At 57.9% G+C, this 26,269-nt stretch overlaps 3 protein-coding genes across 5 annotated transcripts; all 3 read left to right on the top strand.

Moving 5' to 3' along the window:
• The first annotated feature begins 112 nt into the window (after positions 1-112).
• Positions 113-1,384, top strand: c4h11orf98 (chromosome 4 C11orf98 homolog). The gene is made up of 4 exons (XM_086146095.1): positions 113-211; positions 553-677; positions 760-857; positions 941-1,384. The coding sequence occupies exons 1-4, from the start codon at positions 173-175 to the stop codon at positions 1,048-1,050; spliced, it is 372 nt and encodes a 123-aa protein (XP_086002221.1). The 5' UTR covers positions 113-172; the 3' UTR covers positions 1,051-1,384.
• A 2,021-nt stretch (positions 1,385-3,405) lies between these two features.
• mansc1 (MANSC domain containing 1) lies at positions 3,406-8,868 on the top strand. Of its 2 annotated transcripts, none has more exons than XM_086146257.1 (5): positions 3,406-3,800; positions 4,548-4,746; positions 5,287-5,598; positions 5,684-5,824; positions 6,125-8,868. In XM_086146257.1, exons 2-5 carry the CDS (start codon positions 4,719-4,721, stop codon positions 7,327-7,329), a joined length of 1,686 nt encoding a protein of 561 aa, XP_086002383.1. In that variant the 5' UTR covers positions 3,406-3,800; positions 4,548-4,718; the 3' UTR covers positions 7,330-8,868. The 2 variants fall into 2 exon arrangements, with proteins under 2 accessions (XP_086002383.1, XP_086002385.1); XM_086146259.1 differs by having other exon boundaries at positions 3,666-3,800; positions 4,588-4,746.
• Positions 8,869-9,880: 1,012 nt separating this feature from the next.
• On the top strand, positions 9,881-25,832 carry lrp6 (low density lipoprotein receptor-related protein 6). 2 transcript variants are annotated; one of them, XM_086146253.1, is made up of 23 exons: positions 10,018-10,215; positions 11,899-12,295; positions 13,432-13,629; positions 13,718-13,914; positions 14,012-14,143; positions 15,157-15,553; positions 15,639-15,810; positions 15,946-16,162; positions 16,232-16,521; positions 16,639-16,865; positions 17,176-17,360; positions 18,147-18,473; positions 18,544-18,746; positions 18,822-19,030; positions 19,101-19,291; positions 19,536-19,745; positions 19,855-19,980; positions 20,064-20,300; positions 20,379-20,489; positions 22,196-22,423; positions 22,505-22,641; positions 22,844-22,941; positions 23,051-25,832. In XM_086146253.1, exons 1-23 carry the CDS (start codon positions 10,161-10,163, stop codon positions 23,349-23,351), a joined length of 4,845 nt encoding a protein of 1,614 aa, XP_086002379.1. In that variant the 5' UTR covers positions 10,018-10,160; the 3' UTR covers positions 23,352-25,832. The 2 variants fall into 2 exon arrangements, with proteins under 2 accessions (XP_086002380.1, XP_086002379.1); XM_086146254.1 differs by having other exon boundaries at positions 9,881-10,215; positions 22,196-22,641; positions 23,051-23,480.
• Positions 25,833-26,269: the final 437 nt, after the last annotated feature.

Below are 26,269 nucleotides of genomic sequence, written 5' to 3'. Positions count from 1 at the left end.
CGAGGACTAGTTATCCCGAGTTGAGGTTTTATCCCTCCCGGTCCGCAGGCCCGACCCCGCGGTCAGTACCGGAGACGGCCGGCGGGGCGCCAGAGAGCCGGAGCCCCCGGAGATAAGACCTCTTTCCACCGGAGAAGAAGAGACGGACCAGATCCACGTGAGGAGCGGCAACATGTCCCCGCCGGGAGGAAAGATCAACAGACCGAAGACGGTAAGAGCGGACCGGGAAGTGGACCGGGTGTCTGTCCCCGGACGGCCGTGGCGAGTTAGCAGGGCGTGGCGGCGTGACGTCAGCGCCGTGAACCCGGTACCCGACCCGACCGTAGGTCGAAACCCTCGATCGGAGGTCGACCCACCCGGTAGGGGGGTCGACACCCGGACCGGAGGTCGACCGCGGGACCGTCTGCTCGAGTCCCGGCAGGCGGAGGTCCGTGTCTCTGACGTCAGGCCGCCTCTCCGTGACGTCACGGCGGCCGTGGGTGCGAACGTCTGCGTGGACGCGGGGCGGTGGCGGTGCTGCAGGGGGTGACCGTGGTTCGGGTTCTCCCTCAGGAACTGGGGAAGAAGCTGTTCAAGCGGCGGCGGGTTCTGGGCCTGGAGAAGAGGAAGAGGCGTCAGATTGTCGGCGCCGTGGTGGACCAGGGTCTGACCACCGTCCACCACCTGAAGAAGAGGAGGTCAGCCGCCGCTCGCTGCCGGCCGCCCGCCCGACTCGCCCGCTCCCCTCCGCCGCCCCGCTGACGGCTCTTTGTGCTTCAGTTCCAGTGCCAGAGCAAACATCACGCTGAGCGGGAAGAAGAGGAGGAAGCTGCTGAAGCAGCTGCAGCACCTGCAGCAGGAGAAGGCCGTCATGGAAGGTAGGCTTCGGACCTCCGGCAGAACCGGAACCGGAACCAGAACCGCTTTGCGTGCCTGACCTGACCTCTCTGTCTCCTTCCAGTGGACGCCACGAAGCAGGAGGCGCCGCCCGCCGCCAAGAAGAAGAAGAAGAAGAAGGGGGAGGGAGCGGCAGGAGGCCAGGAGGACGTGGAGATGGCTGAGGAGGTTTGACCCGCCGAGGCCGACCGGACCGACCATCTGTTTCTGGACCTACAGAAGACCAAGCGACATGGACGGACCGTTTCTCCTTCACGGCTCCAGACGTGTGCCGGAGCTCTGTGTTCTTCGGGGTTCGGTCCGAGAACGGACCAAGGTTCCCGAAAAATAAAATCAGACTGAAAGCCTCCTCCGGGTCTGGGCCCGGACCGCTCCGGGTCTGGGCCCGGACCGCTCCGGGCCGTCCAGCGGCCGCTGCCGGACCTTCTGCTCCTCGTCGTTCTCCCTGGATGTTCCACCTTCTGTCTGCTCTCGTCTTTGAACAAAATACAATGTCCCCCCTCAAAAAGTCTCCCTCGGTCTTTCTTCTGCCAGGCGGAGCTCCCCGAGGTCGGCAGGAGCTCCACTGGTTGGCGGCGACGCCGGCGCTCGGACAGGAAAGGCGCCCGTTGCCGGTCCCGTCTCGTGAACCCGTCCGCTCGGTCGACTTGATGCCGGAGAGCCAGCGGATAAACCGCTGTGTTGTGTGAAAAGCGGCGTTTGATCAGTAAACCAGTGCATTGTAGGCAAACCAGTCCGGTGTCTCTTACTGGTCACCCATGTAGTCAGTAAACTAGTCGGGTGTTGGTTTTTGCACGTTAACACGGTGTGTTCAGTCCGCAATGAAGTTGTCAGTAACCCGTGATTAGCTAGTAGAGCAGTTGGTTGTCTCTTCACGGGTTCATTCGGTGAACGTCTGTTCCATCAGTAAATCTGTAATTTGCCAGTGAGCCAACGCCAGGCAGGAAACTGCTGCTCTGCAGGTGTCCGGAGTCCCCGGATCATGTGCTGACGCTCCACAGGGAAAATCTTTCTAGGTGTAAATGTTAGTATTCTCATGAGACCGGGGGTAGGCAAACTATGGCCCGCGGGCCACATCCGGCCCATTGGTCTTTTTAATCTGGCCCAGCAAAGACTGCTAGAGTTCATACTTGATGTGAACGATTGAATGATTGGATCAATGAATGTGGGAGCTCAAACAGGAGATGATTTTATTTTGGAGCTACTTGAGAACACCTGAGAATTTTCCTGAGCCGAATGGCACGGATTGGCTTTGTGATTTAGCCTTTACTGTGGACATCCTGACACACATGAATGAGCTGGACGTGAAGCTACAAGGGAGAAAAATGGTTTGTGTGTGAAATGCAAGCAAACGTCAGAGCCTTCAAAACCAAGCTGGTTTTATTTTCAAAGCAAATGACAGACGAGTATGATGTGTCCTGTGAACAAATGCGTGTTTTTTTTATTTGTATTGTATCTTGTGGTGACCCGGCCCGTCTGTCAAATTTCAAAAGTCAATGCGGCCCCTGAGCCAAACAGTTTGCCCACCCCTGCATTAGACCTTCCGGATCTTATTTTGTAATAATGCCTTAACGCCGAGCTTCACACGAGCCGGCTCTTGAAGAAAACAAGCCAGAAATAAGTGTTGCTGGAGAGGTTCCTCGGGAGGAACCGATGAGACGGCAGAAGCGTTGCAGATTGCTTTACGACGGATTGATATTATCCAGCACAATGTTTGCCTGCCTAATATAAAGTAGAATGGTTGTATTCAGATCAAATACTGTGAACTGACAAAAGGTTTGACTATTTGAACCTCGGCGCCTCGAACCCGTCCGCTGAAACATTTTCACGCATGAAGGTGCTTCCTGAGTCAGTAAACAGCTCGCTACGCCGCTGGTTTGTATTTGTAAACCGGTGTTTACCTGTAACCTAGTCTGTTGTCAATAAACAGTTTAGTCTGGAAGCCGGTCGGTTTGTTGTCAGTCAACCCGTCTGTCGTCAGGAAGCATGTTTGTGAGGGACGCTGTCCAGAAAAGGGTGTGTGGTCAGTAACCCAGTGATTGGTTAGCAAAGCAGTGTTATTAACCTGCTGTGTGTGTGTGGTCAGTATTTGGTGTGAATTAGTAAACAGTGTCAGTGACGTGGTGTGTGTTGTCAGTAATTGGTGTGGGTTAGTAAATAGTTTTAGGGACCTGGTGTTTGTGGTCAGTAATCCAGCGTTTGGTTAGTGAAGCAGTGTTATCGATCTGGTGTGTGTGGTTAGTAATCCAGCATTTGGTTAGTGAACGGTGTCATTGACCTGGTGTGTGTGGTCAGTAATCAGTGTGGGTTGGTAAATAGTGTTAGGGACCTGGTGTGTAGTCAGTAATCCAGTGTTTGGTTAGTAAACAGTGTCAGTGACTTGGTGTGTGTGTCAGTAATGGTTGTGGGTTAGTGTGTCTGGGAGAAGGGGGGCTCCCGCTCCATTGTTCCTCATCCTTTCTATTATTGATGCCGCCGCTTTTCTTCCTGCCGCAGATCTGGTTAGAAATCCTGTGTGTGTATGTGTTTGTGTGTGTGTGTGTGTGTGTGTGTGTGTTGAGCGGATCCGAACCGTCGGCGGAGGGCGCATGTTACCGGGAGCCCCCCCCCCCTCCGGAGGACAAAGACTAAAATGGGTCAGCCTCCGGAGGAGCAGCTCCTCCGCGCCAGCCGTCATCTAACGGGCTCCTCCAGCCGGAGACGCGACGCACCGGCAGCCGCGGGCGGATCACCGGCCGTCTGAGCTCCGCCGGTCCTTCTCCTCCGGTCCAGCGGCTGATGCCCGACGAGATTCCATTATCGGACGTCTGGAGGCGGACGAACGCCTCCCCGCGTCGGGAGAAGCTCCGCTCCGTCGCCGGGACCGCGCGGCTCCGAGGACGACCCTCGGCCGGACGGATGCCGCATCCCCGCTGAAGGCGCAGGTGCGTCAGCCCCGCTCTCCGGTACCCGCCGCCCGCTAACAGCAGGCGAGCGGCGTCACGGCGACATGTCGAGACAGCGTGTGCCGCCGTTACCGGTAACAGCCGGCAAAGTCGCGGCCCCGGGATCGCCGGCCGGTCCTCCGGTGACGTCGCGCCGTCCCGGCGGTTCCGGTCCCGCTCCGCCGTCACCGGCCGTTTCCCGCATTTTCACCGCGCGCCCCGCTGCCCCCGACAAAGTTCACCCGCGCACTTTAGCTCACGGCTAACCAGCTAGTCACCAGCTGAACTAGTTATGCGGACAGCTGTTTGACCGGTTGTTACCCACCCGGCTGACTAGTCGTCGGGTTTGGCCGTGTTCCGCTTCGCCCAGCTGGGAAGCGGGTTATAGCTAGCGGCTAGCCGGCTAGCATTTGAGCATTTTAGCTTAGCAAGGCTAATGTTTTGAAAGGACAGCATTTTAAGCTGGATTTGAAAATGTAACGCTATTTCCAAACAACTAACTTTGTTTCCTTGTTCTCTTCCGACAACTCGAGGAAAAACAACTCCTTACGAGTCAATGAAATGAAGAGAAAGTTAACTCGATGATTCATTTGAAGAAAGTCGTATTTCCAAGAAAAGGCAGTCAGATTGAAGACGTTCATCAGAGTCTGGGACAGTTTTATTCATATTAGCGTTAATATTATTTTCTATTCAAAGATGCTTTCTTCTCTGTACTTCTCTGTGTATTTTGTCCCGTTTCTGTTGAAGTTTGTCAGAGTGTAACAGGGTTGTTTGCCCTGGTTTCCAGCGCTGTGCCTGCAGGTCCGGGCGGAGGGCAGAGCGGCCCTCGTGAAGGCGGGTCCTACAGCAGATAAGGTGAACCAAGCCCAGCCCGTCCCGTCTGGAGACCAAAGTTCTGGTCCTGGACTTCGGACTCTGATGAAGGACTCGTCCCTCCTGACGCCCGGTGAGTCTGGATCGCCGCCTAGCACCTCGAGGAGCGTTTTTAGATTTCTATTTTTACCCGCCTGGCGGTTGTCTAATTAGGGTGCCTTTCTTGATCTGGGTGGGAAGCAACGTCTCAGACGTCAGCGGCCCTTTGAAGGACTAAAAATAGGTTTGATTGTGTTAAAACGGGAGTCTGACTCATCTCTGAAATCGATTATTTATAGATGTTTGTGCCGTGTGTCCGTCCGGGATTTTAACAAAGGTTCACACCGGCGTCGGAGAGGTTTTCTCCCCGCGATCAATTCCGACTATCGGTGGCTCCTGCAGGCGTTGCTGCTTCACCACGACGTCGGGGTCAAACTTCAGCTGCAGTGACTTTACTTGACTCTTAAAAGAGGACAGCCAACCTTGACTCGAATCTGAAATGAACCGGTGTCGACTCTTCCGCGACGTGCTCCCCTGACTTTTGACCTGCCCGATCATTTTGTTCTACTTGTGTATTTTAACTCCATAAACTGCACTATTCTCTGGATCTTATATAATGATTTTTTTCCCGCAGTCACCTGTCCTGGATCTGGACTCTCCCGCCATCGTTTCGGAGGTTATTCCGGCTCGCCGCGTGGAGCGCCCGCAGCCATGGCCCCCCCGCGGACCTGTGGCCCCTGGCGGGCGATCGGCCTGCTACTCGCCGTCACCGCACTGACGGTGGCGGCGGGGGCCGAACAAGACATGTGCTTCTCCAGGCAGCATCAGGACGCCATCGTCAACGTCAGGCTGGCCTTGAACCGCCCGGCGACGGCCATGGACACCCGCGTCGTCCAATCGGAGCGCGGCTGCGTCCTGGCCTGCTGCTCTGAGGAGGTCAAACCAGGTCCGACACGCACACGCACCGACCACGCCTCCATGATCGCCATGTACGCGGATGTTAAAGACCCCCCCCTTCCATGTTTCCGAAGGTGCCAAGTGCAACATGGCCGTGTTCAACGCCAACAAACACTCCGGTGACGACAACTGCTTCCTGTTCCACTGTCCCACCGAGCAAGACTGTCCTCTGATGAAGGCGGAGAACGGCATCAACACCTACGACATCTACAAAGGTCTGCGCTGGCTCCGCCCTCTCTGACGTCATCACCGCCAAACACCCGTCTCCCGATGATTTCTTAGCACGGATAGTTCTCCAGAATCTTCAGATTGTTGGGTCTCAGTGTGGCGAAAACCCTAATTGTCTCTCGACGGATGACGACATGTCACGGACCCTCGTAGTCGGTGGTGATAAGAGTTAGTTGCTATAGCAACATGACAGAATTGTGGCTTGAGCCCGGAGTTATGTGGCTCCACATTTTATCCACCGGAGCAGGATTAAAATGAATTTCCTATTTTGTTGTCTGTCCTTCCAGGCCTGACTCATCCCACCACATTGAGGCTGGTTACCACGACGACCACCACCACGCAGGTGCCGCTTCCACCTACCACCGCCGCCGCCATGCCAAGTACGACCCTGCCTGTGACAACACAGTCCCCGAGCACGACGACTACGACCCGCTTGGCCACGCCGCCAAGCATAGAGACTCCGGCTCCCCCACCTGTCAAGCCCATAACCGTGTTAGAGGTAGTACATCCTCCAATCACAATCTCAGCAGTAACAACAACAGCAACAACAACAGCTGCAACAACAACAACAGCAGCAACAACAACAACAGCAGCAACAACAACAACAACGTCAACAACAACAGCAGCAACAACAACAACCAAAAGGCCTAACAAGATGGGCAAGAAGCAAAATAAAAACCCCAGAAAAGGAAAAGGTCATCCTGTTAATACTGTCGCCGTTCTGCAGCCGGCTCAGAGCGCCACGACATCACTTCCTGCCCTACTGCCGCCTCAGAGCTCCACGAAATCACTTCCTGTCCTAGAGCTAGCTCAGAGCTCCACGACATCACTTCCTGTCTTTGATGACAGCAAAGAGGTAACAGATAGAACTATAGCAGCGACCACTTCCACCACCATCATTCCAACATCTACTACTAGTACCACTCCAAGTACCACAACTACTACCACAGCTCCGACCCCCACCCCCACCCCCACCACCACCACTACTACTACTAGTACTCCCACTACTACTGCAACTTCTACCACGACTGCTACTCCCACAACCACAAGTACTGCTCCTCCTACTACTACTACTACAGTCACTACAACTACTACTATGAGAAGTACTGCTGATCCGTCCACTGCCAGGATGACCCAGGCGCCGAGAGCGGCCGTCCCTCCCAAAGACCCCGTCCCCCAGAATGTGTCCCCGCGTCAGAGAGAATCAGCCAGTCGGCGTGGTCCGTCCCCCCAGTCTGATCCTGCCCCCCCAGAAGACCCCCAGAAGGACCACACCCCTCCGTACAGCCCTGGCCTCCAGGACTTGAGTGGCACCCGAGGTAAAGCGGTGGTGACCCGGGGGGCCGTGAAGAGCAGCATGGTGGCGTTCATGGTTTTGGGGCTCGCCGTTCTGACGCTGGCGCTCGCAGTCGGCGGCAGAAAAGCGATGGAGTCGTTCGACCGGCGCCATTACACCAGACTGGAGCTGAACGACCTCCACTACGAGGTGTAATGGAGCGTGCCGCCGCCGCCGCCGCATCTTCAACAGCACAAAACTAGAGCGGAACCGGACTGCGATTGGCCGGGGAGACCAGATGACATCGTCACTGACCAGGACCAGATATGCTCCTCAGATGGTTGGTCCTCACCTCAGATATACGTTCTGTGTCATCAATAACTGCTATCAGACACGAACACTCAGATCCAAACCAACCATCGGAGTGAAATATTGGTATTTTTACGATGATGAATATCACGTATGAAGTACTTTTTAATTTTTTGTAATATTCCTCACTTCTTCTGGCAGTGTTTTCTTCAACTCACTGGAGCCTGTTGTACAAGCCGCCGTTATCTGTCAATAACCAGTAGGATCAATACCGTGCTCACCAAAATGACATTTTTACAATGCAGCTGAATCTTCACTGGCAAAGTGGAAAACACAAACATGTTTTCAAGACCAGAGGAGGAGTATCACGGTAGTGATTTCGATGCTTTTATTTCGGGGGAGCGCATGGATGGAAAAGAGAACGGACAGATGTTTCACCTTTAATTGAGGTCCTTATTTTCTGTAAAGATCTGATTTTCTTCTTTTTTCCCACTCGTTTTCCTGATACTGTGATTTGATTCAGTCGTTTATTCCTTCCCTCTTGTGATGGTAGGGCTTCTTCTGCAACTGCATTTCAGGACTTTGTTGTCGGCCCGAATGTTGACGGGTGTTTCGCCAGGCCGAGCTGAACCCCGTCATCAGAACTGCCTCGTGCTCTTCAGATCGGACAAAAACAAACCCCGAGGTCTGAAGAACATGGATTTCCAAGGCATTTGTGAAGGATCAGATGAGGGTTTCCACGGCGACGTGACCTCACGACTCCCGTCGAGCCGACACGTCGTCGAACGCGGCCCTTTTCCCCCGGAGACCCCGGGTCCTTCGGCCCATCGGTTCTTGTAGTTTTATTCCCCTCCCCACTTTGGTTCTTCATCTTCATCCCGCTGCTTCGTCGGAACTTCAGCAATACTTTTACTCCCTGAAACTCAGGAAGCCTCCGAGGCCACGACGACGGGCGCCAACGCGTTCTCCTGGGGTCCCCTCCGCCGCACGGGTCGGAGGGCGGAGACAGGCGGCGCTCTGCCTCCGAGACGCCGGACACGACTGCGGGGCAACTCGCTCGCAATTGCGTAGAAATGAGCACCTGCATGTCTTCTCACTTCCAGGAGCCTCAGACGCCCGAAGCGGGGGGTCCCGCTGGGTCCTGGTCCCGCTGGGTCCTGGTCCTGCTGGTTGCACTAATGTTCTGTGTTTTCTTACGACCTGCTTCTTTCTAGTTGATTTTCATGCACTATTTTCCTACCAGTCTTTGTACTGTGAAGCCGCTGCTGCGCGGGTTCACCGGCAGGCGGCAGCAACACTCCTATTATCACTTGTACGCCCGCTCTGGTTTTTACCGATCGATCGATCGATCGATCGACGGCAATAGTTGGTCTTGTTTTGTGGAGTGACGCTTCGGTTTCAAACTTGATGTTTTGTTCTCGTAAAAATTAAAAATTGTGAATTTTGAGCGAAGGTGTCTGCTGGCAGCCATCCAGAAGGTCCCAGCCGGATTCTGTGTGAAGTCTACATGTTCTCCTCGTGTTTGCGTGGGGTTCTTCAGGGCTCCCGCCACGGTCCGAGATCATGCACCAAGTTCAGTGGAGACACGTGTGAACGAGAGGGTGGATGGTTACGTCTCTGCTGTGTGAATGAGTGCGGGTGTTTGTGAAATAGAAGCGCCTCACTCACGATGCTCATGTAAGGCCTCAGAAGTTCGCTGAAGGACTGTGGGGGCCCAGCGGGGGATGCTGCTGCCTGCTGGCTGCAGCCAGGAACACATCAGGTTTGAGTTTCATCTTGGAAGTGGTGAGAAAACAGATTTTCGAAAAGCCAGATCAACCTTGGAAATGTAAAGATAGCTTCAGGAGTTGTGTATTTGTATTTCCCACATTGTGAGAGTAGATCGCTGATCGCGGCTGGAGTCTGAGCGGGGAAACAGCGCCCCCTTGTGGTCGAAGAGCGTCACTCCACCCGGCGCTGAGCGCTATGGAAGAAAGAAGAGCCGCTGAACTCTGGAGAGAAGATCCAAAGTGAGGAGCTGCTCTGCTTCTGCGTCCCGGTCAACAACAGGAGCTCCAGAACCTGTTCAGTCTCTGTCACTAACACGTCAGATCACACCTGCAGGCCCTCATGATTCGGCCGGGTGTTGTCTCCGGGACCCCCGGAGGTTCGGTTCTCCCCCAGAACACCCGGGTTCCCCCTCGGGTCCCCCCTCCCCGGACCTTCCCGGGTTCCCCGGTTGCCCCGCATCCAGTGTCCGCCGCTCCCCGAGTCCAACTAGTCCCGTCGGGCCGCGACCCTCCGCAGCTCTGCCCTCCTTCCGCCCCGCAGCCCGGCGTGGAGGCGGCGGGTTGTTCCGCGTGTAACTCAACCCACGGCCGGGAGAGCCTGACAATAGGAGCGGCGGCGAGGTGGCGGAACAGGGGAGGAGGAGGAAGAGGAGGAGGAAGAGGAGGAGGAGAGGAAGAGGAGAGGAAGAGGAGGAGGAAGAGGAGGAGGGGAGCAGCGCCGCTTCCTCACAGCGGAAGGAGACGACGGCTCTCCTGCAGGACAATGTGAGGCACCGAGAGTTGGACCGCCGCAGCCACACAGACGCAGCCCGCCGTCGGCATGGAAGCGGGGACCATTTAACGGCCGCCACCGCGACCACCACCGCCGGAGGCTCCACGGGAATCTGCCCTTTTTCCGCCGGAGGAGGCGGCCGCCGCGATGGGAGCCCCGCGTTGAGGAGGCGCGGCGGAGGCCCTCGGCGGAGGAAGATGGGTGTCGTGTTGCGGACTCTGTTGTTGTGTAGTTTTTGTCTCCTCGTTCGAGGTGAGTTCCGCCGAAAAACGGCCTCCGTCACCGCGGTTCGCCTCCCCGTCGGGGCCGGTGCGGTCCGAAGCGTCCCCCCGGGTCTCGGGCGGCGGGTTTGAAGGCGGCGAACCGCGGTTCCGTCCGGCCCGGGGCCCGCTCCGGGGCTCCGGTTCCTCCCGAGCCAAGCTAGCGCGGCTAGCCTGCGAGGCTACGCGGCTGGACGGAAACCGCAAGCGGCCCCGGGGAGCCGCGGTTCGCCGGAGCCCAGCGGCCGAACCCCCGGCGGGCCGCCCCGACCCGCGGTTCCACCGCCGATCCGTCGGCCGAGAATACGGGCTCCTCAAGTTTGGATCCTCCAACTTGGAGCCGCTAGCAACAACAGCCGCGGCGGACGCCCGTCCCCGGCTAGCAGCGCCGCAGCTAGCCGGGGTAATTCGCCCTAATTCCGCTCATTAGCACCTGAACCGCGGCCGGCCGCCGATCCGGACAGAAATCCGGGTTCGGACCGGAATAAACACGATGTGCCGGCCCGGTCCGGCCCGGCCCGGCGGTCTGTTAGCAGCCTGGAACTTCACTCCCGGCTAGTAGCTCCTAGCATGCCGTGAGCAGCAGCCCGGCTTTGTTTTGACTCGAACCGGCGGAAGGCGGAGGAAAGCCCGGCTCGGAGAGGAGCCTCCACCCGGAGGAGGTGTTCTCTGCTGGTCCGCCGACCCACTCCTGGGACCAGAACCGGCTGAAACACCGGGATCGCATCCAGGATCATCCTGGATGTGGAGATCCCTGCAGTTCGCTGCCTCAATCACAACTAGCATTCAAATGTTTCAATAAAGCTGATTGAACATGGAAATTTCAACCAGGGCCATCCGTCAGGTACCATCTCAAAGCTGCCCTGGTCCGGTCCTGGTATTAGAACCATCTCAGTGTGGAACCGCACCGAACTCCAGAATCTTCCAAACGTCAGGTGTGAATCAGGCCGACCGGGTTCGGACCCGGTATGGGGTCCGCCGGGCTCCACGCCGTGTCCGCCCGCTCTGGCAGAACGCAGCCGGAGGCCGGCGGGCCGCGGGTGGAGGTCCTGCTCCCGCGGGCGTCCGGGTCGAGCCGCTGCGCTGTTTGTTTGCTTGGTTGTGTTGCCTGCTGTGTTTGTGGCGAGGGAAGTGTGTGTTTTGGATTTGGGGTGAAGACACTGCGGGCGTCTCCGTCCCCCGCTAGGAGAGCCGGCCGTCGCCACTTCAGGTCTGCACGGCGTGACGGCGCCGTGGCCTTCTCCGGTCCCTTCAGGCCCGACTTTGGATCTGCCCGCCGCTGTGCAATCACCTCCGTGTGCTTCACCACCTTCGGCTCGGTTCCCGTCGAGAAATTTCACCTCTCGTCCCAGAGGCTTCGTCGGTTCGGCCTCTGGGACGAGGGGTGAAGAAATTCTCGTCCAATCGTCACGACCACATTCTGCCAAAATTCTCAGGACCGGGAAGCTCTACAGAGTCAGGCTCGGTTATGTAACTTCTTGAACAGCGTCGCGTGCTGGGTTTGGGTTTGTTGCCGAGCCTCACCTGGACAGCAAACACAACGGACGGGGACGGAGGGCAAATCGAAGCTGAGGCGAGCGGGAGAAACCCGGGCAGCTTCAGAAATAAACACAGGAATAAAATGTAACGGGTGAACTATTGTCTCAAACAGCTGTGTGTGTGTGTGATGCTGCAGGCGTCCCCCTGCTCCTCTATGCTAACCGCCGGGACCTGCGCCTGGTGGACGCGGCCCACGAGAAGGCCAACGCCACAGTGGTGGTGGGGGGCCTGGAGGACGCGGCCGCGGTGGACTTTGTGTACTCGAGGGGTCTGATCTACTGGAGCGATGTGAGCGAGGAGGCCATCAAACGCACCGCCTTCAACGCCTCGGGGGCCGGCGTCATGGAGACGGTGGTCCCGGGCCTGGTGTCGCCCGACGGGCTGGCCTGCGACTGGCTGGGAGGGAAACTCTACTGGACGGACTCGGAGACCAACCGCATTGAGGTGGCCGAGCTGGACGGGTCCCTGAGGAAGGTCCTGTTCTGGCAGGAGCTGGACCAACCCAGAGCCATCGCGCTGGATCCTGCACGAGGGTGAGTCCAAGACTGGTCCCGACAGCACCCGCTGTCCGGAACCGCCCAGACTCGGTTTAACATCACCGCTTTTGTTTTAAAATCCCGGATTCGGTTCAGGTTCCCCGAGACGCAACAGCCGATGCTTGATAGAATCGTTGAGATGCCGCCGGTGTTAGTCTGCAGATATCGTCTAAATAATCGATCAAACCGACGCAATGGTGTTTTGGTGGGTCATAGAGTCATGTGACAGCAGCTGTGAGTCAGCTGACAGGTCCGTGGTGCAGGTGTGTGTGTGTGTGTCCCGGAGGCCATGTTCTAGGAGTGGTAGGGCTCCTGACTCAGAAGAGATCAGAAGGAGGGTGGAGCGTGTGGTGCTACCTGTCCCTCGGCAGGTTCTGGAACGCAGATCTGGCCCGGCCTCAGCCGGACCCTCAACACATCAGGTGGTGAAGACAAAGCAGCTCAGTGTGTGAGAGGCTCCTCCAGCAGGCCGCGTCCAGACAGAAGTTCCCCCGACGCTCGTGCCAGCATCCTGGTCTCTCTCTCCGGGCAGCTCGTCCACGGAGTCTGTGGTGGATTCAGGTTCTTCTGCCGGGTCGCGTCCGCTCGACCTCCAGCTCCTTTCTCACCGGGGCTCAGCTGGAGAAACGTTTAGGCTTTTTACGACTTTGCCGGGCCGCGGGGGAATCCAGGGGGGAGACGTGTCGCCCCGAATCCTTGGATCCCGTGGAACTTCACGGCAGTCGCAGAAGAAGGAGGACCAGGTCTCCTTGACAACGACAATAACAGTGACAGAAGTGAAGAGGAGAAGCAGGACAGGCTGTTTGCTGCTCAAATAGATGCTTTCAGTGGAGGGGGGCCCCTCCTGCTGGGGTCGGGGGTCATGGCTCCCCTGGGGGGGAGGGCAGGGTTTGGTGTGTGTGTGTGTGTGTGTGTGTGTGTGTGTTGGGGGGGTCCAGCTGTGATGGTAATTAAGGCTAACAAAGAGGACAATTAGCAGCACAGCAAAAGCCCCGCCCCGACAAACACCCCCGCCGGTGAAGCCCCGCCACCTCCGATCAGCCCGGCCGGGCTGGTTGCAGCAGAGGGGCGAGACGCCGGCGGGGGAGGGGGTTCAGGTCCAGAGTCTGAAGCGGGTCCTCCTGTCCCCGCAGGTTCATGTACTGGACGGACTGGGGGGAGGTCCCGAAGATCGAGCGGGCGGGGATGGACGGCACCAACCGCTCCATGATCATCGACAAGGACATCTTCTGGCCCAACGGCCTCACCCTGGACTACGACCAGCAGAAGCTGTACTGGGCCGACGCCAAGCACAACTTCATCCACCGCTGCAGTCTGGACGGCTCCCGCAGGTAGGCCGGGCGTCCGGAGCGAAGCGGGGGCCCGGAGGGCGGACCCTCGGCCGGCGGCGGGTCTCTGAGCGGTCAGTGTGTGTTTCAGGGAGGTGGTGGTGAAGGGGGAGTTGCCCCACCCCTTCGCTCTGACCCTGTACGAGGACACCCTGTTCTGGACCGACTGGCAGACGCACTCCATCCACTCGTGCAGGAAGGAGACGGGCGGCGAGCAGCGCGTCGTCCACTCGGACATCTTCTCCCCGATGGACATCCACGTCTTCAGCGCCAAGAGGCAGCCGCCACGTGAGTCACATGACCTCGCACCTTCACAGGGTTCCAGAACCCAAGTCAGGGGTAACTGTGACCTGTGTGTGTGTGTGTGTGTGTGTGTGCGTCGCAGTGAGCTCTCCCTGCCAGGTTAAAAATGGCGGCTGCTCCCACCTGTGCCTGCTGTCTCCGGCCCCCCCCTTCTTCCAGTGTGCATGTCCCACGGGCGTCCAGCTGCTGGAGGACGGGAGGACCTGCAGAGATGGTGAGATGTTCCTCCTCCATGTTGGCAAGAGGCGCGTGTTGTCACATCAGCAGAACCATGTTCCAAGTATACTGACGGTCCGTCCTGGGCTACAGACAAACACTTAAAGTTCACCATGGAAGAAAAGCAACAGGGGACGATTCAGTCTTTATACATATTTATAATCTGTATAGCGTGTTTTTGCTGTGAAATAGAAGAACATCAGCCAGAAGGAAAGGGAAGGTGGAGGAGACACTGGTGAGATGATCTACAAACACTGACAATGAGCAAAAGACAGGAGGCAGAACTAGAGGTTGCAGAGATGAAGATGCGGAGGTTCTCTTTGGGAGTGACCAGGATGGAGAAGATCAGGAATGAGTCCATCAGAGGAACAGCACATGTTAGGTGTTTTGGAGAGAAGGTCAGAGAAGCCAGACTGAGATGGTTGGGTCATAACAGTGAATATATTGGAAGATGGAGGCTGGAATTGGAGGTCTAGAGGAAGAACAAAGAGAAGATGGATGGACATGGTGAGAGAGGAGATGAAGGTAGGAGGATCCAGAGAACAGGGTGAGATGGAGAAGGTGGATTCACTGTGGAGACTCTGAAGGGGTGGAGGTTTATAACCTGTGTAGATACATGAAGCATGCAGATATATTACTTTTGCAGAGCTAGAAATCAAACTAATGTGTGTGTGTGTGTGTGTGTGTGTGTTGAGTGGATCCGAACCGTCGAACTGCAGATGTATATAATCTGTAGTGACAGACTTATCTGTAGACACAAAGTGCATGTATGCATATACATATATAGTGTGTGGTGGAGGTGAGTGTGCAGGTGTTGTGCCGCTGTCTGCGGTGGTTGTGCAGATGTGTGGAAAGGGTAGGGCGGGCGACAGGCCCTCCTCTGAAGGTGCCGTGTTCCAGAAGAAGCCTCTGAAAGGTTGTGAGTGGATGTTGGTGAACAGGATCCTGACTGAAGTGAAGCTGAAGTGTCAGAGCCGTCGGGACGAGGCTAACCTGAGCCTTCTTCTGCAGGTGCCACCCAAATGCTCCTCCTGGCACGCCGCACCGACCTGCGCCGCATCTCTCTGGACACGCCTGACTTCACCGACATCATCCTGCAGGTGGACGACATCCGACACGCCATCGCCATCGACTACGACCCGGTGGACGGTTACATCTACTGGACGGACGACGACGTGAAGGCCATCCGCCGCTCGCTCCCCGACGGCGGCGACGCCCAGTTTGTGGTCACGTCCCAGGTCAACCACCCGGACGGCGTGGCCGTGGACTGGATCGCCCGCAACCTGTACTGGACCGACACCGGGACCGACCGCATCGAGGTGACCCGGCTCAACGGCACCATGCGCAAGATCCTGGTGTCCGAAGACCTGGACGAGCCCCGCGCCATCGTCCTGGACCCCGAGGCCGGGTGAGCCGTCCGTTCCCGCCGCCGCTCGTCCGGGGGTCTTCCATCGCCGCTAACCGATGGTCGTCGTTGGCCGCCGCCGCCGCAGGTACATGTACTGGACGGACTGGGGGGAGGTGCCCAAGATCGAGCGGGCCGACCTGGACGGCCTGGAGCGGGCGGTCATGGTCAACACCTCGCTGGGGTGGCCCAACGGCCTGGCGCTGGACTACCAGGAGCGCAAGATCTACTGGGGGGACGCCAAGACGGACGTCATCGAGGTGGGTGTCCGCGGAGGGACGAGCGCGTCGCCGTCCGACCGGTCCGAGTCGAAACGGCAGCCGGGAGACACTTAGCGCGTTGTGACACCGGATGTGTGTGTGTGTGTGTGTGTGTGTGTGTGTGTGTGTGTCCAGGTGATGAACATGGATGGGACGGCTCGGAGGGTGCTGGTGGAGGACAAGCTGCCTCACATCTTCGGCTTCACCCTGCTGGGAGACTACATCTACTGGACCGACTGGCAGCGCCGCAGCATCGAGCGGGTCCACAAACGCACCGCCGAGCGCGAGTTCATCATCGACCAGCTGCCCGACCTGATGGGCCTGAAGGCCACGTACGTGCACAAGACCTTCGGTGAGTGTCCGTCGGTCGGAACCGGACGGGGAGGGGGTTCGGCGTCCTCACGGCGTCCCGCTCCCGCAGGCACCAACGGCTGCGCGGAGAACAACGGCGGCTGCAGCCACCTGTGCCTGTTCAAGCCCCGCGGCGTGCAGTGCGGCTGCCCCATCGGCCTGGAGCTCATCGCCGACATGAGGACCTGCATCGTCCCCGAGGCCTTCCTGCTCTTCTCCCGCCACACCGACATCCGCCGCATCTCGCTGGAGACCAACAACAACAACGTGGCCATCCCGCTCACCGGCGTCAAGGAGGCCTCCGCCCTCGACTTCGACGTCACCGACAACCGCATCTACTGGACCGACATCACGCTGAAGGTGAGGCGCGACGGGACCGGCGCCGGCCCGGGACAGGAGCCCGGACGGCCTTGGGCGAATCGCGGACGGTCGGGGAGAAGTTTCTCCGAACCCGCTGACCCGAATGTTCTGGTCCAGACCATCAGCCGGGCCTTCATGAACGGCAGCGCCCTGGAGCACGTGGTGGAGTTCGGCCTGGACTACCCCGAGGGCATGGCGGTGGACTGGCTGGGGAAGAACCTGTACTGGGCCGACACCGGGACCAACCGGATCGAGGTGGCCAAGCTGGACGGGCAGCACCGCCAGGTCCTGGTGTGGAAAGACCTGGACAGCCCGCGGGCGCTGGCTCTGGACCCTGCCGAAGGGTGAGGCCCGCTTACCAGAACCTTCTTCCCTTCACAGAGCCGCCGGCCGAACGCGGGTTCCGGTGGGTCGGGATCGGACCCGACCCAGTGGGTGGCGGTCAACCGGTCCACGATGGGCGGCCGGGCTTGACCCGGAGCAGATCCTTCACCGGTTCCCCGGCGGGCAACGGCGGTCCCGCCACAACCGCCGCAAGCATCAGACCGGATCTGACAGAGATTGGGGGGTCCGAGGGGTCCGAGGGGTCCGAGAGGTCCGACGCCGGTGTCCACAGGAGAACCGCTGTGACCCTGAACGTCTCGCGTCCTCCAGGTACATGTACTGGACCGAGTGGGGCGGGAAGCCCAAGATCGACCGGGCGGCCATGGACGGCACGGGACGCATCACGCTGGTGGCCAACGTGGGCCGGGCCAACGGGCTCACCATCGACTACGCCGAGCGGCGCCTCTACTGGACGGACCTGGACACCACGCTGATCGAGTCCTCCAACATGCTGGGTGAGAAACATGGCGCTGTGAATGCAGAGCCTCCGCTCGCAGTGTGAAGGTCACCCGTCTGCTTCCACGGCTCACACACCCGCTGCATGTAGAGCACTGCTTCACGCTTCCTATTACCCACACACACACACACACACACACACACACACACACACACTCCACCACAACTATCAGTAGTATGGTTTGTCCATAGAATGCGGGATGTTCACCTCTGCATTACATTGTGTCCTTATTCACATGGAAGAAGGAAACAGGAAGAAACAGAGATCCACTTGCAACAAACAATAACTTTATGAACACCTTTTTAGTTTGTACAAGAAAAGATATCAAGTGACATTGAAATGAACGTGAAAAATACATCCTCATTTAAATTATAAACATGTCGTGAGCGGCCGAACCATTTGATACTGAAAAATAAAATGACATCAAATCAATAAAAATAATAACAAATTGACACTTACTCCCACTTACAAAACAAAAATGAAAAACAATTTGACGGTGTGATCATTTTATTGAATCAACGCCGAGGTCAGAGCACATTTTGCAGCTCACAGCTTTCGGAAGCAGGGTTTGCTGGCGGCGAACACGGCGGTCTTTCCTCGTCTCCCGCCGTAGTCACGGTGAGGACGAGCGCTACGGACGCCTCACAGACACACACACTCACACACACACACACACACACACGCTAACACTGACCGAGCGTCGGCAGAGGTCAGAGGTGAAGGGCCTGCGGTTCATGTGTTTCCTCGCTGTGGTTGTTGAGACGTTGCGGTGACGTTCCTCCAGGTCAGGACCGCGAGGTGATCGCCGACGACCTCCCGCACCCCTTCGGCCTGACCCAGTACCAGGACTACATCTACTGGACGGACTGGAGCCAGCGCAGCATCGAGCGCGCTAACAAGACCAGCGGGCAGAACCGCACCGTCATCCAGGGCCACCTGGACTACGTCATGGACATCCTGGTGTTCCACTCGTCGCGGCAGGGCGGCTGGAACGCCTGCGCCGCCACCAACGGGCACTGCTCGCACCTGTGCCTGGCCGTGCCCGTCAGCAGCTTCGTGTGCGGATGCCCCGCCCACTTCTCGCTCAACTACGACAACAAGACCTGCAGCGGTGAGCGCCGGCGTCCGGGAGGCGGCCGGAGAGCCGGAGCGCCGCCTCTGACGGCTGTGTGTCTCCGCAGCGCCCACGTCCTTCCTGCTGTTCAGCCAGAAGACGGCCATCAACCGGATGGTGATGGACGAGCAGCAGAGCCCGGACATCATCCTGCCCATCCACAGCCTGAGGAACGTGCGCGCCGTCGACTACGACCCTCTGGACAAGCAGCTCTACTGGATCGACTCCAAGCAGAGCGTCATCCGCCGCGCCATGGACGACGGCAACCAGGTGAGTGACCCCCGACCCGCCCCCGCAACCCCCACCCTCCTGGGCGAGGCCCTCTGAACCTCGCCGTCTCCGCAGAGCATGACGGTGGTGGCGAGCGCGGCGGGCGGCGGCCAGGGCCTCCAGCTGTACGACCTGAGCATCGACATCTACAACCGCTTCATCTACTGGACCAGCGAGGTCACCAACGTCATCAACGTCACGCGCACGGACGGCAGCCGCGTGGGCGTGGTCCTGAGGGGGGAGCACGACCGGCCCCGCGCCATCGTGGTCAACCCCGAGAGAGGGTACGTGAACGCGCCCGCCGCCTCTGATCGGCCGCTCGGCGACCTCTGACCTCCCTCCGGCCTCCCGCAGGTACATGTACTTCACCAACCTGCTGGATCGATCCCCGAAGATCGAGCGGGCGGCGCTGGACGGGACGGAGCGGGAGGTCCTGTTCTTCAGCGGGCTGGGGAAGCCCGTCGCCCTCGCCGTGGACAACCAGGTCGGGAAGCTGTTCTGGGTGGACTCGGACCTGCGGCGCATCGAGAGCAGCGACCTGTCGGGTGAGCGGACGGCCGGGTCCGGAGAGGGGCGAAGCTCGACGCCAGTCCTGCGGAAACCCAACTTTGGATCTCGCGGTTCAGGATTGGGCCCGAGCGACGACCTCTGACCTCAGCGTGTCCCTGTCCCCCCCTCCCGCCCCTCCCGCCCCTCCCTCAGCTCCTCACCCCTTCTCTTTTCGTTTGTGTTTTTTTTACCCTCCAACCTAGCTTTTCGTTGTTTCTCCCCGCCGCCGTCTCCCCGCAGGCGCCAACCGCATCGTGATGGCCGACTCCAACATCCTGCAGCCGGTGGGCCTGACCGTCTTCGAGAACCACCTCTATTGGATCGACAAGCAGCAGCAGATGATCGAGCGCATCGACAAGACCACCAGGGAGGGCCGGACCAAGATCCAGGCCCGCATCCCCTACCTGAGCGACATCCACGCCGTCCACGAGCTGGACATGAGGGACTACGGTGAGTCCGCCGCCGCGCCCCCGACCAAAGTAGCGCGGAGGAACGAGCGAGACGGGGGTTTAACGGCGCGGAGACGCAGACGATGACGGCGGTGCCGTGGTGTCCGCAGGAAAACACCCCTGCACCTGGGATAACGGCGGCTGCTCCCACATCTGCATCGTGAAGGGGGACGGGACCACCCGCTGCTCCTGCCCGGTCCACCTGGTTCTGCTGCAGGACGAGCTCTCCTGCGGAGGTGAGGCGCCGGGCCGAGTCTCGCCGCTCCCCGCCGCCGCCGGGCGCCGTTTGACCTGCGCCGTGTGTGACGCCGTCCCTCAGAGCCGCCCACCTGCTCCCCGGAGCAGTTCTCCTGCGCCTCGGGCGAGGTGGACTGCATCCCGCAGGCCTGGCGCTGCGACGGCTACCCCGAGTGCGACGACAGCAGCGACGAGCAGGACTGCCCCGTCTGCTCCGACGCCGAGTTCCAGTGCGACAGCCGGCAGTGCGTGGGCCTGGGCCTGCGCTGCAACGGGGAGGTCAACTGCCAGGACCGCTCCGACGAGAACAAGTGCGAAGGTGAGGAGGCCCGTCCGCCCTCATCCTCCTCTTCATCCTCCTCCTCCTCCTCGTCTTCACCCCCGCCTCTCCTCGCAGTGCGCTGCCCCCCCGACCAGTTCACCTGCTCCAACGGCCAGTGCATCGGCAAACACAAGAAATGCGACCACAACACGGACTGCACCGACAACTCGGACGAGATCGGCTGCTGTGAGTGTCACTTCCCGTCCCTCCTCCAATCACAGGTCCCCTTGGGGCGGAGCTTCCTGTTCAGTTGTCCGATCGCGGCCGGGCGGGTCCGCACGCGGTCGGACGCTTCCCGCTTAGTCTTCAAACCACAGGCGGGTCCGGGCAGGTGCCGCTCCTTCCTGTCCGGCCGTCCAATCATGGCTAAGTCGGTCCTCGCGGGCGCTCCGTTCTTGAACGATGCTCAGGGCGGGGATCTCAAAGTCAAATACGCAGAGGGCCAAAAATACAAATTTGTTAAAATCCGAGGGTCGGACTTGTTCAGTTTTTATTTAAACATTTTGAACTGACTGAACGTAGCCTGTCGAACCAAGACCTAAATGCATAAATGAAATTGCATGCGTTATAAACTGCGATGCAATATCGTGCTGCTCTATGATCGTACCGGTTACTGCTCTTAAATAGGAAAATGGGAATTAAAAAAAAAAATCGAATTAATTGAATTCTTTCTCATGGCTCCTATTGGCAATTATCCGTGAACTGAAAAATAAATAAAATAAAATACAAAAATCTATGGCTCACAGACAAAACAATACTTTCTTCAAATGAAAATCACACGTCTTGTAGAAACAAATGTAAAAATTGAACTGAATTAAAAACTAAGAATAGGTTCCCGCGCTATGATGCTCACTTGTCCGAGGCTGAGGCCGACACTAGGCGGGGTTCATTGGTGCTCGGGGTCAGGCTCCAGGCTCCAGGCTCCTGGCTCCTGGCTCCTGGCTCCTGGCTCCTGGCTCCAGGCTCCAGGCTCCGAGCCGAGGAAATCCTCAGGATTGAGTGAAGGTGCCGATCACTAGGACGGCTCCTGTTGTTTAGCTTCAGCAAAGACAAAAGTTGTCTGCACAGCTATAGAGAGCGTCTGAGCAGCTTGGACGTGCAGCCGGGCCGTCGTGTCGGGGATGAAACATGCAAACCCAGCGGCACCTGCTCGCTCTTATCTTTCCTCCAGTGTGTCATTGCACCGGAGCTCGAACGACTCCGTTCGTAGGTTCGGCGGCGCGCCCGCCACTTCAACCGCAAGAGGATCGCCGCGTGGTGCGAACACACTTTTTCGGGCTTCAAAGTCAGCATATCAGCGTACGGGATGTTGAGTTTATCGGCAAACCGCGCACTTGGGAACACGGCGGTAGAGATCTTCTCTTTCATGGTCTGGCAGCTGAGAAACCGGCTCAAGATTTCCATCCAGCAGCTGGCGTCACTTTGACATATGTGACTTACGGGGATTTAGAGTCTGGTCTTCTCTAGAAGGTTTCATGGCTTTGGAGATAGAACATTGACAGAACACTGATAGAACACTGATAGAACACTGATAGAACACTGATAGAACACAGATAGAACACAGATAGAACACAGATAGAACACTGACAGAACACAGACAGAACACAGACAGAACACAGACAGAACACAGACAGAACACAGACAGAACACAGACAGAACACAGATAGAACACAGACAGAACACAGACAGAACACAGACAGAACACAGATAGAACACAGATAGAACACAGATAGAACACTGATAGAACACAGATAGAACACTGATAGAACACTGACAGAAAACTGTGCAAACAAGAAAAGAAGGTGCCACTTGTTCAAACCGCTTCGACGCTCCTCCTCCGGACGTCGATCATCATCATCATCATTGTCATCGATCGTCCGTTTTGTCTCCAGACCCGACGGAGGAGCCGCCGCCTCCCAACAACACCATCGGCTCCATCGTGGGCGTGGTGATGGCGCTGTTCGTGGTGGGCGCCGTGTACTTCGTGTGCCAGCGCGTCCTGTGTCCGCAGATGAAGGACGACAGCGAGACGGTCACCACCGACTTCGTGGTCCACGGGCCGTCCTCGGTCCCGCTGGGATACGTGCCCCACCCCGGCTCGCTGTCCAGCTCGCTGCCAGGTGACCCGAGCGCCCCGACCGCCGACGCTCCGTCTCCATGGCGACCCAATGCTCATCTGCGACTGGCCGGTCTCTCTGCAGGCATGTCCCGGGGGAAGTCTGTGATTGGCTCCCTCAGCATCATGGGGGGCAGCAGCGGGCCCCCCTACGACCGAGCGCACGTGACCGGAGCTTCATCCAGCAGCTCCTCCAGCACCAAGGGGACCTACTTCCCCCCGGTGAGGCCACACACACACACACACACACACACACACACACACACACACAGTACAGTTTTCAGCTTACACACCTTCTGAGGTATGTTTAGCCATAAAGAATGAACTTTTCCTTCTGACTGTTAAAGAACCTCCCTGCAGACCTGAACCTGAACCTGAACCTGAACCTGAACCTGAACCCCCCTCTGAACCTCCCTCTCCTCAGATCCTGAATCCTCCTCCGTCCCCGGCCACCGTCAGATCCCAGTACACCATGGAGTTTGGATACTCCTCCAACAGCCCCTCAACACACAGGTCCTACAGGTACACGCATACACACACACACACACACACACACAGACACCGGACCTACAGGTGCACAAACACAGGTCTTATGGTGTCGCCGTGGTGACGAGTGTGTGTCCGTCCTCAGCTACCGGCCCTACACGTACCGCCACTTTGCCCCCCCCACCACCCCCTGCAGCACGGACGTGTGCGACAGCGACTACACGCCGGGCCGCCGGGCGCCGCTCAAGTCGGGCGTCGCCGCCAAGGGCTACACCAGCGACCTCAACTACGATTCGGAGCCTTTCCCGCCGCCGCCGACGCCCCGCAGCCAGTACCTGTCGGCGGAGGAGAACTGCGAGAGCTGCCCGCCGTCGCCTTACACAGAGCGCAGCTACTCGCACCACCTCTACCCGCCGCCGCCGTCGCCCTGCACGGACTCGTCGTGAGCCGCGGCCCGGGCTCCGCCCCTCGGTGTAAATAGCAATTGTGCATATGGGAGCGCCTGGACGAGGCGGCCGCGGAGCTGCACCTTGTACAGTGAGAAGAGAAGCATATTTATATATTTTCTATCCAGTGTTTTACTGACAGACATAGAGGTTTGTATCCAGACGTTTGTACATTTTCTAAGAAAAGCTTTTATTAAAATCCTCAACTATCAGTTGCCTTAAAGAACCGGGCCGGAGGAGGCGGAGCCAGGCGGTACCGGCTCGCCCCTCCGCCCGAAGCCCGGGGCGGGCGGGGCTCGGGGGGCCGCCGCCACGCTCCGGAGGCTCCGGCGCCACGCACAAACTTTGACCGCCGCTTTTGGTTTTTGTCGGAGCGCTCCTCGCACCGTCACCACGGCAACGCCTCCGCGACAATCCAACCCTTTTCCAAACCACACTATTAACTGCTGCTGCGAGCGGCGCGGCCGGTCGTCACGGTGACACGCTACGGCGCGGGGGGCGGGGCCCGCGGGAGGAGGCGTCCCACGCCTCCGCCGCCACCTCGGCCGAAAACTAAACCGTCGGCTTTTCCCGGTCGCGGTCGTGCGTGAGGTGACCTCCTCCCTGCCCCCCCGCGGCGGCGCTGTGAGGAAACAGGTACTTGGAGCCCAGATAGTATTTTTGTACCACAACTTGTAGATAACGGTATTTATAAGCTACATAGAGAATCATTGTAAATCTCCCATCTTTTCATTCCGTCTTTTTTTATATTTGCCGCATTCTATTTTTCTACAGTTTCGCTCCGAAAACCTTCGGCGACAATCTGCCCTCAGTATCCAGGTGTTTGTGTGTCTGTGCGGCGTCGGCGAGGGGGCGGGACCGGAGGGGGCGCCGTCGCGTCTGTTGCCTTGACCTTCCTGTGCGGCGTCACACGGCGATGAGGAATCTATTTTCGGAGGGAAAAGAAAAGCGCGTGTCTCGGGTTCGTTCGTTCGTTCGTTCGTTCGTTCGTTCGTTCGTTCATTCGTTCGTTCGCTCGTTCGTTCGTTCGTTGGTTCGCTCGCACGCTCGCTCGCTCGCACGCTCGTTCGGCTTCCGAATCGGAAAGAGCAAAAACCCCACCAGCATGAATCAGACAATCATGGATGTTCCACCGGACGGCAGCAGCTTTACCTTGGCGTCCTGCGCACGTGAGCACGAGCGGCAGCCGCGGCGCTCACACAAAAACCTCTCCGATACCATAAGCAAGGAGGCGTAGACGGAATCGGACCCGGTACGGAGCCCCTCGGCGACTCCCTGACCTTTGACCCTCGGTGGCCCCCGGCACCGGCCGTCTGAATGTTTGGCGTCGCGCGGAGGGAAACACCCGGGCTTTGCTGCGATGGGTCGGGTCAGAACGTGCGGTCCCGAGCGAGGGACGGAGCGCCGGCTGGCCGTCCTTTACTCAAACTCCAGTCTGCGGTTCGCGGCCGGAAACACGGTCCTCGTCCCGAGGAAGCCGCCGGTTCCGACCGGTCCTCACCGATCCAGAACCTTCTCGGCGGAAGACCGGAGCGCGACGCGTACCATTTATCCGTTTCTGGACATTCGGCGAAAAATGACCAAAAGGCTAGCAGCGTTTGTGAGGTGGTTTCCATGGAAACGGCCGAGGCCCCCGTCGCCCCGCGGTACGATCGGTCCCGACGTCTCTTCATCCACTAACTGCACTTTACAGTTTGTCTCGTGTCGTGTTTCTGGTACAGACGGTGGCGGAAAGGGACTTTGAATCGGAGGGAAGCCACCGCACTCCGGACGACGACGTTTCCTGACGGTTACCGCGGAAACAGATTGCCGATCGACCTTTCGGATTGATCGGCGCGTTTTTGTTTTTAGCAGGTCGGTAAAAGACTGAGCTTTTCGAGACGTTTTATCCCGTTTTATCCCGTTTGGGCTTTTAACCAGAGAGATCCCGGTCAGGCCGGCGGGACTCTCGTCAAATCTGAGAAGTCCTCTCAGGGTCAAGACCAGCTTCTTGATTTTAACGCAAACCTTAGTTTGAAACACCAGAAACCGTCCGGAGAGCCGGCGTCCGGCTCTCCGGACGGTTTCTGTGGAAATCCAGGTTCTCCTGGAGATTTTCCCCCAGCAAATTTGAAGGAAACGTGGTCGTCGGAGTGGAAAAGGTGAACGGGTTTAGAAGAAGGTTGAAAATTAAAAAAAAAAAAAAAAAAAAAAAAAAGGTCAAAGAAAGTTGTCAAGATGTAAAAAAGATGGAAACTCTTTTTTGTTTCAAGCACTTTTGTCTCCAGTTCTTTGGAGGTTCGACAGGAAATGGGACGTTTGTCATGTTGTTTGTCGTCTGTTTGGATCTCGGTGCTTCTCTGACACGTGACCCGGGGCGGCGAGGCCAGACCCGGCGCCCCGGCCGGACCTGTACAGCCCATCAGCTGCCAACATAAGCTGTTGTAACTCATGATGCTGATTTTTGTTTCTTTTTGTTAAATATAAAGTGAGTGAACTTTTCCTGTGTCTGTATCTGGTGATGGTGGGGGGGTTTAGCTTCCTCACAGAAAACAACTTCCCTTAGAAGCCAACTACAACTACAGGAACTACTACACGTGCAGTGTTTTCTCTGTATGTTTGAACTCCATTCCGTTTTATTGCTAATCACATTCACGTCGGATAGTAATTAGACCAATTACTAATGGAGGCCTTTGTCGTTTCTTCGACACAATTTTTCACACCACAGGGTGTTGACCGAGCCCTGGGGGTCACGGGCCTCGGCCGTTTCATCTTGCATTGTTGGCTGCTCGGAACCGTCGACGGTTCCGGGCGATAGACGTGAGTGACGACCGGAGGCCAAAAATCCCTTGCAAGTAGGAAAGATTTGAACGGACAGTAAACAGAAAATCCAGTTTCACTCAAGTTTCCAGCGAGTTCTAGTATAAAGCCGACGTATT

The sequence above is a fragment of the Fistularia commersonii genome, chromosome 5 (genome assembly GCF_037954325.1).
Source record: "Fistularia commersonii isolate RoL2024-O1a breed Wild chromosome 5, RoL_Fcom_v1.0, whole genome shotgun sequence".
In the NCBI taxonomy this organism is placed as follows: Eukaryota; Metazoa; Chordata; class Actinopteri; order Syngnathiformes; family Fistulariidae; genus Fistularia; species Fistularia commersonii.
The sequence above is the reverse complement of the archived record's forward strand: the minus strand, read 5'-3'. Positions and strand labels throughout refer to the sequence as shown.

Excerpts from the sequence above, each read along its gene's own strand:
- mansc1 (XM_086146257.1), top strand. The coding sequence starts at position 4,719 with ATGAAGGACTCGTCCCTCCTGACGCCCG. Across the intron at positions 4,747-5,286 it reads CTCGTCCCTCCTGACGCCCG|TCACCTGTCCTGGATCTGGA; the intron begins GTGAGTCTGGAT and ends TTTTTCCCGCAG. Across the intron at positions 5,599-5,683 it reads CTCTGAGGAGGTCAAACCAG|GTGCCAAGTGCAACATGGCC; the intron begins GTCCGACACGCA and ends ATGTTTCCGAAG.
- lrp6 (XM_086146254.1), top strand. The coding sequence starts at position 10,161 with ATGGGTGTCGTGTTGCGGACTCTGTTGTTGTGTAGTTTTTGTCTCCTC. Across the intron at positions 15,554-15,638 it reads GTCCTGGACCCCGAGGCCGG|GTACATGTACTGGACGGACT; the intron begins GTGAGCCGTCCG and ends CCGCCGCCGCAG. Across the intron at positions 16,522-16,638 it reads GGACCGACATCACGCTGAAG|ACCATCAGCCGGGCCTTCAT; the intron begins GTGAGGCGCGAC and ends GTTCTGGTCCAG.
- c4h11orf98 (XM_086146095.1), top strand. The coding sequence starts at position 173 with ATGTCCCCGCCGGGAGGAAAGATCAACAGACCGAAGACG. Across the intron at positions 678-759 it reads CACCACCTGAAGAAGAGGAG|TTCCAGTGCCAGAGCAAACA; the intron begins GTCAGCCGCCGC and ends TTTGTGCTTCAG. Across the intron at positions 858-940 it reads GGAGAAGGCCGTCATGGAAG|TGGACGCCACGAAGCAGGAG; the intron begins GTAGGCTTCGGA and ends GTCTCCTTCCAG.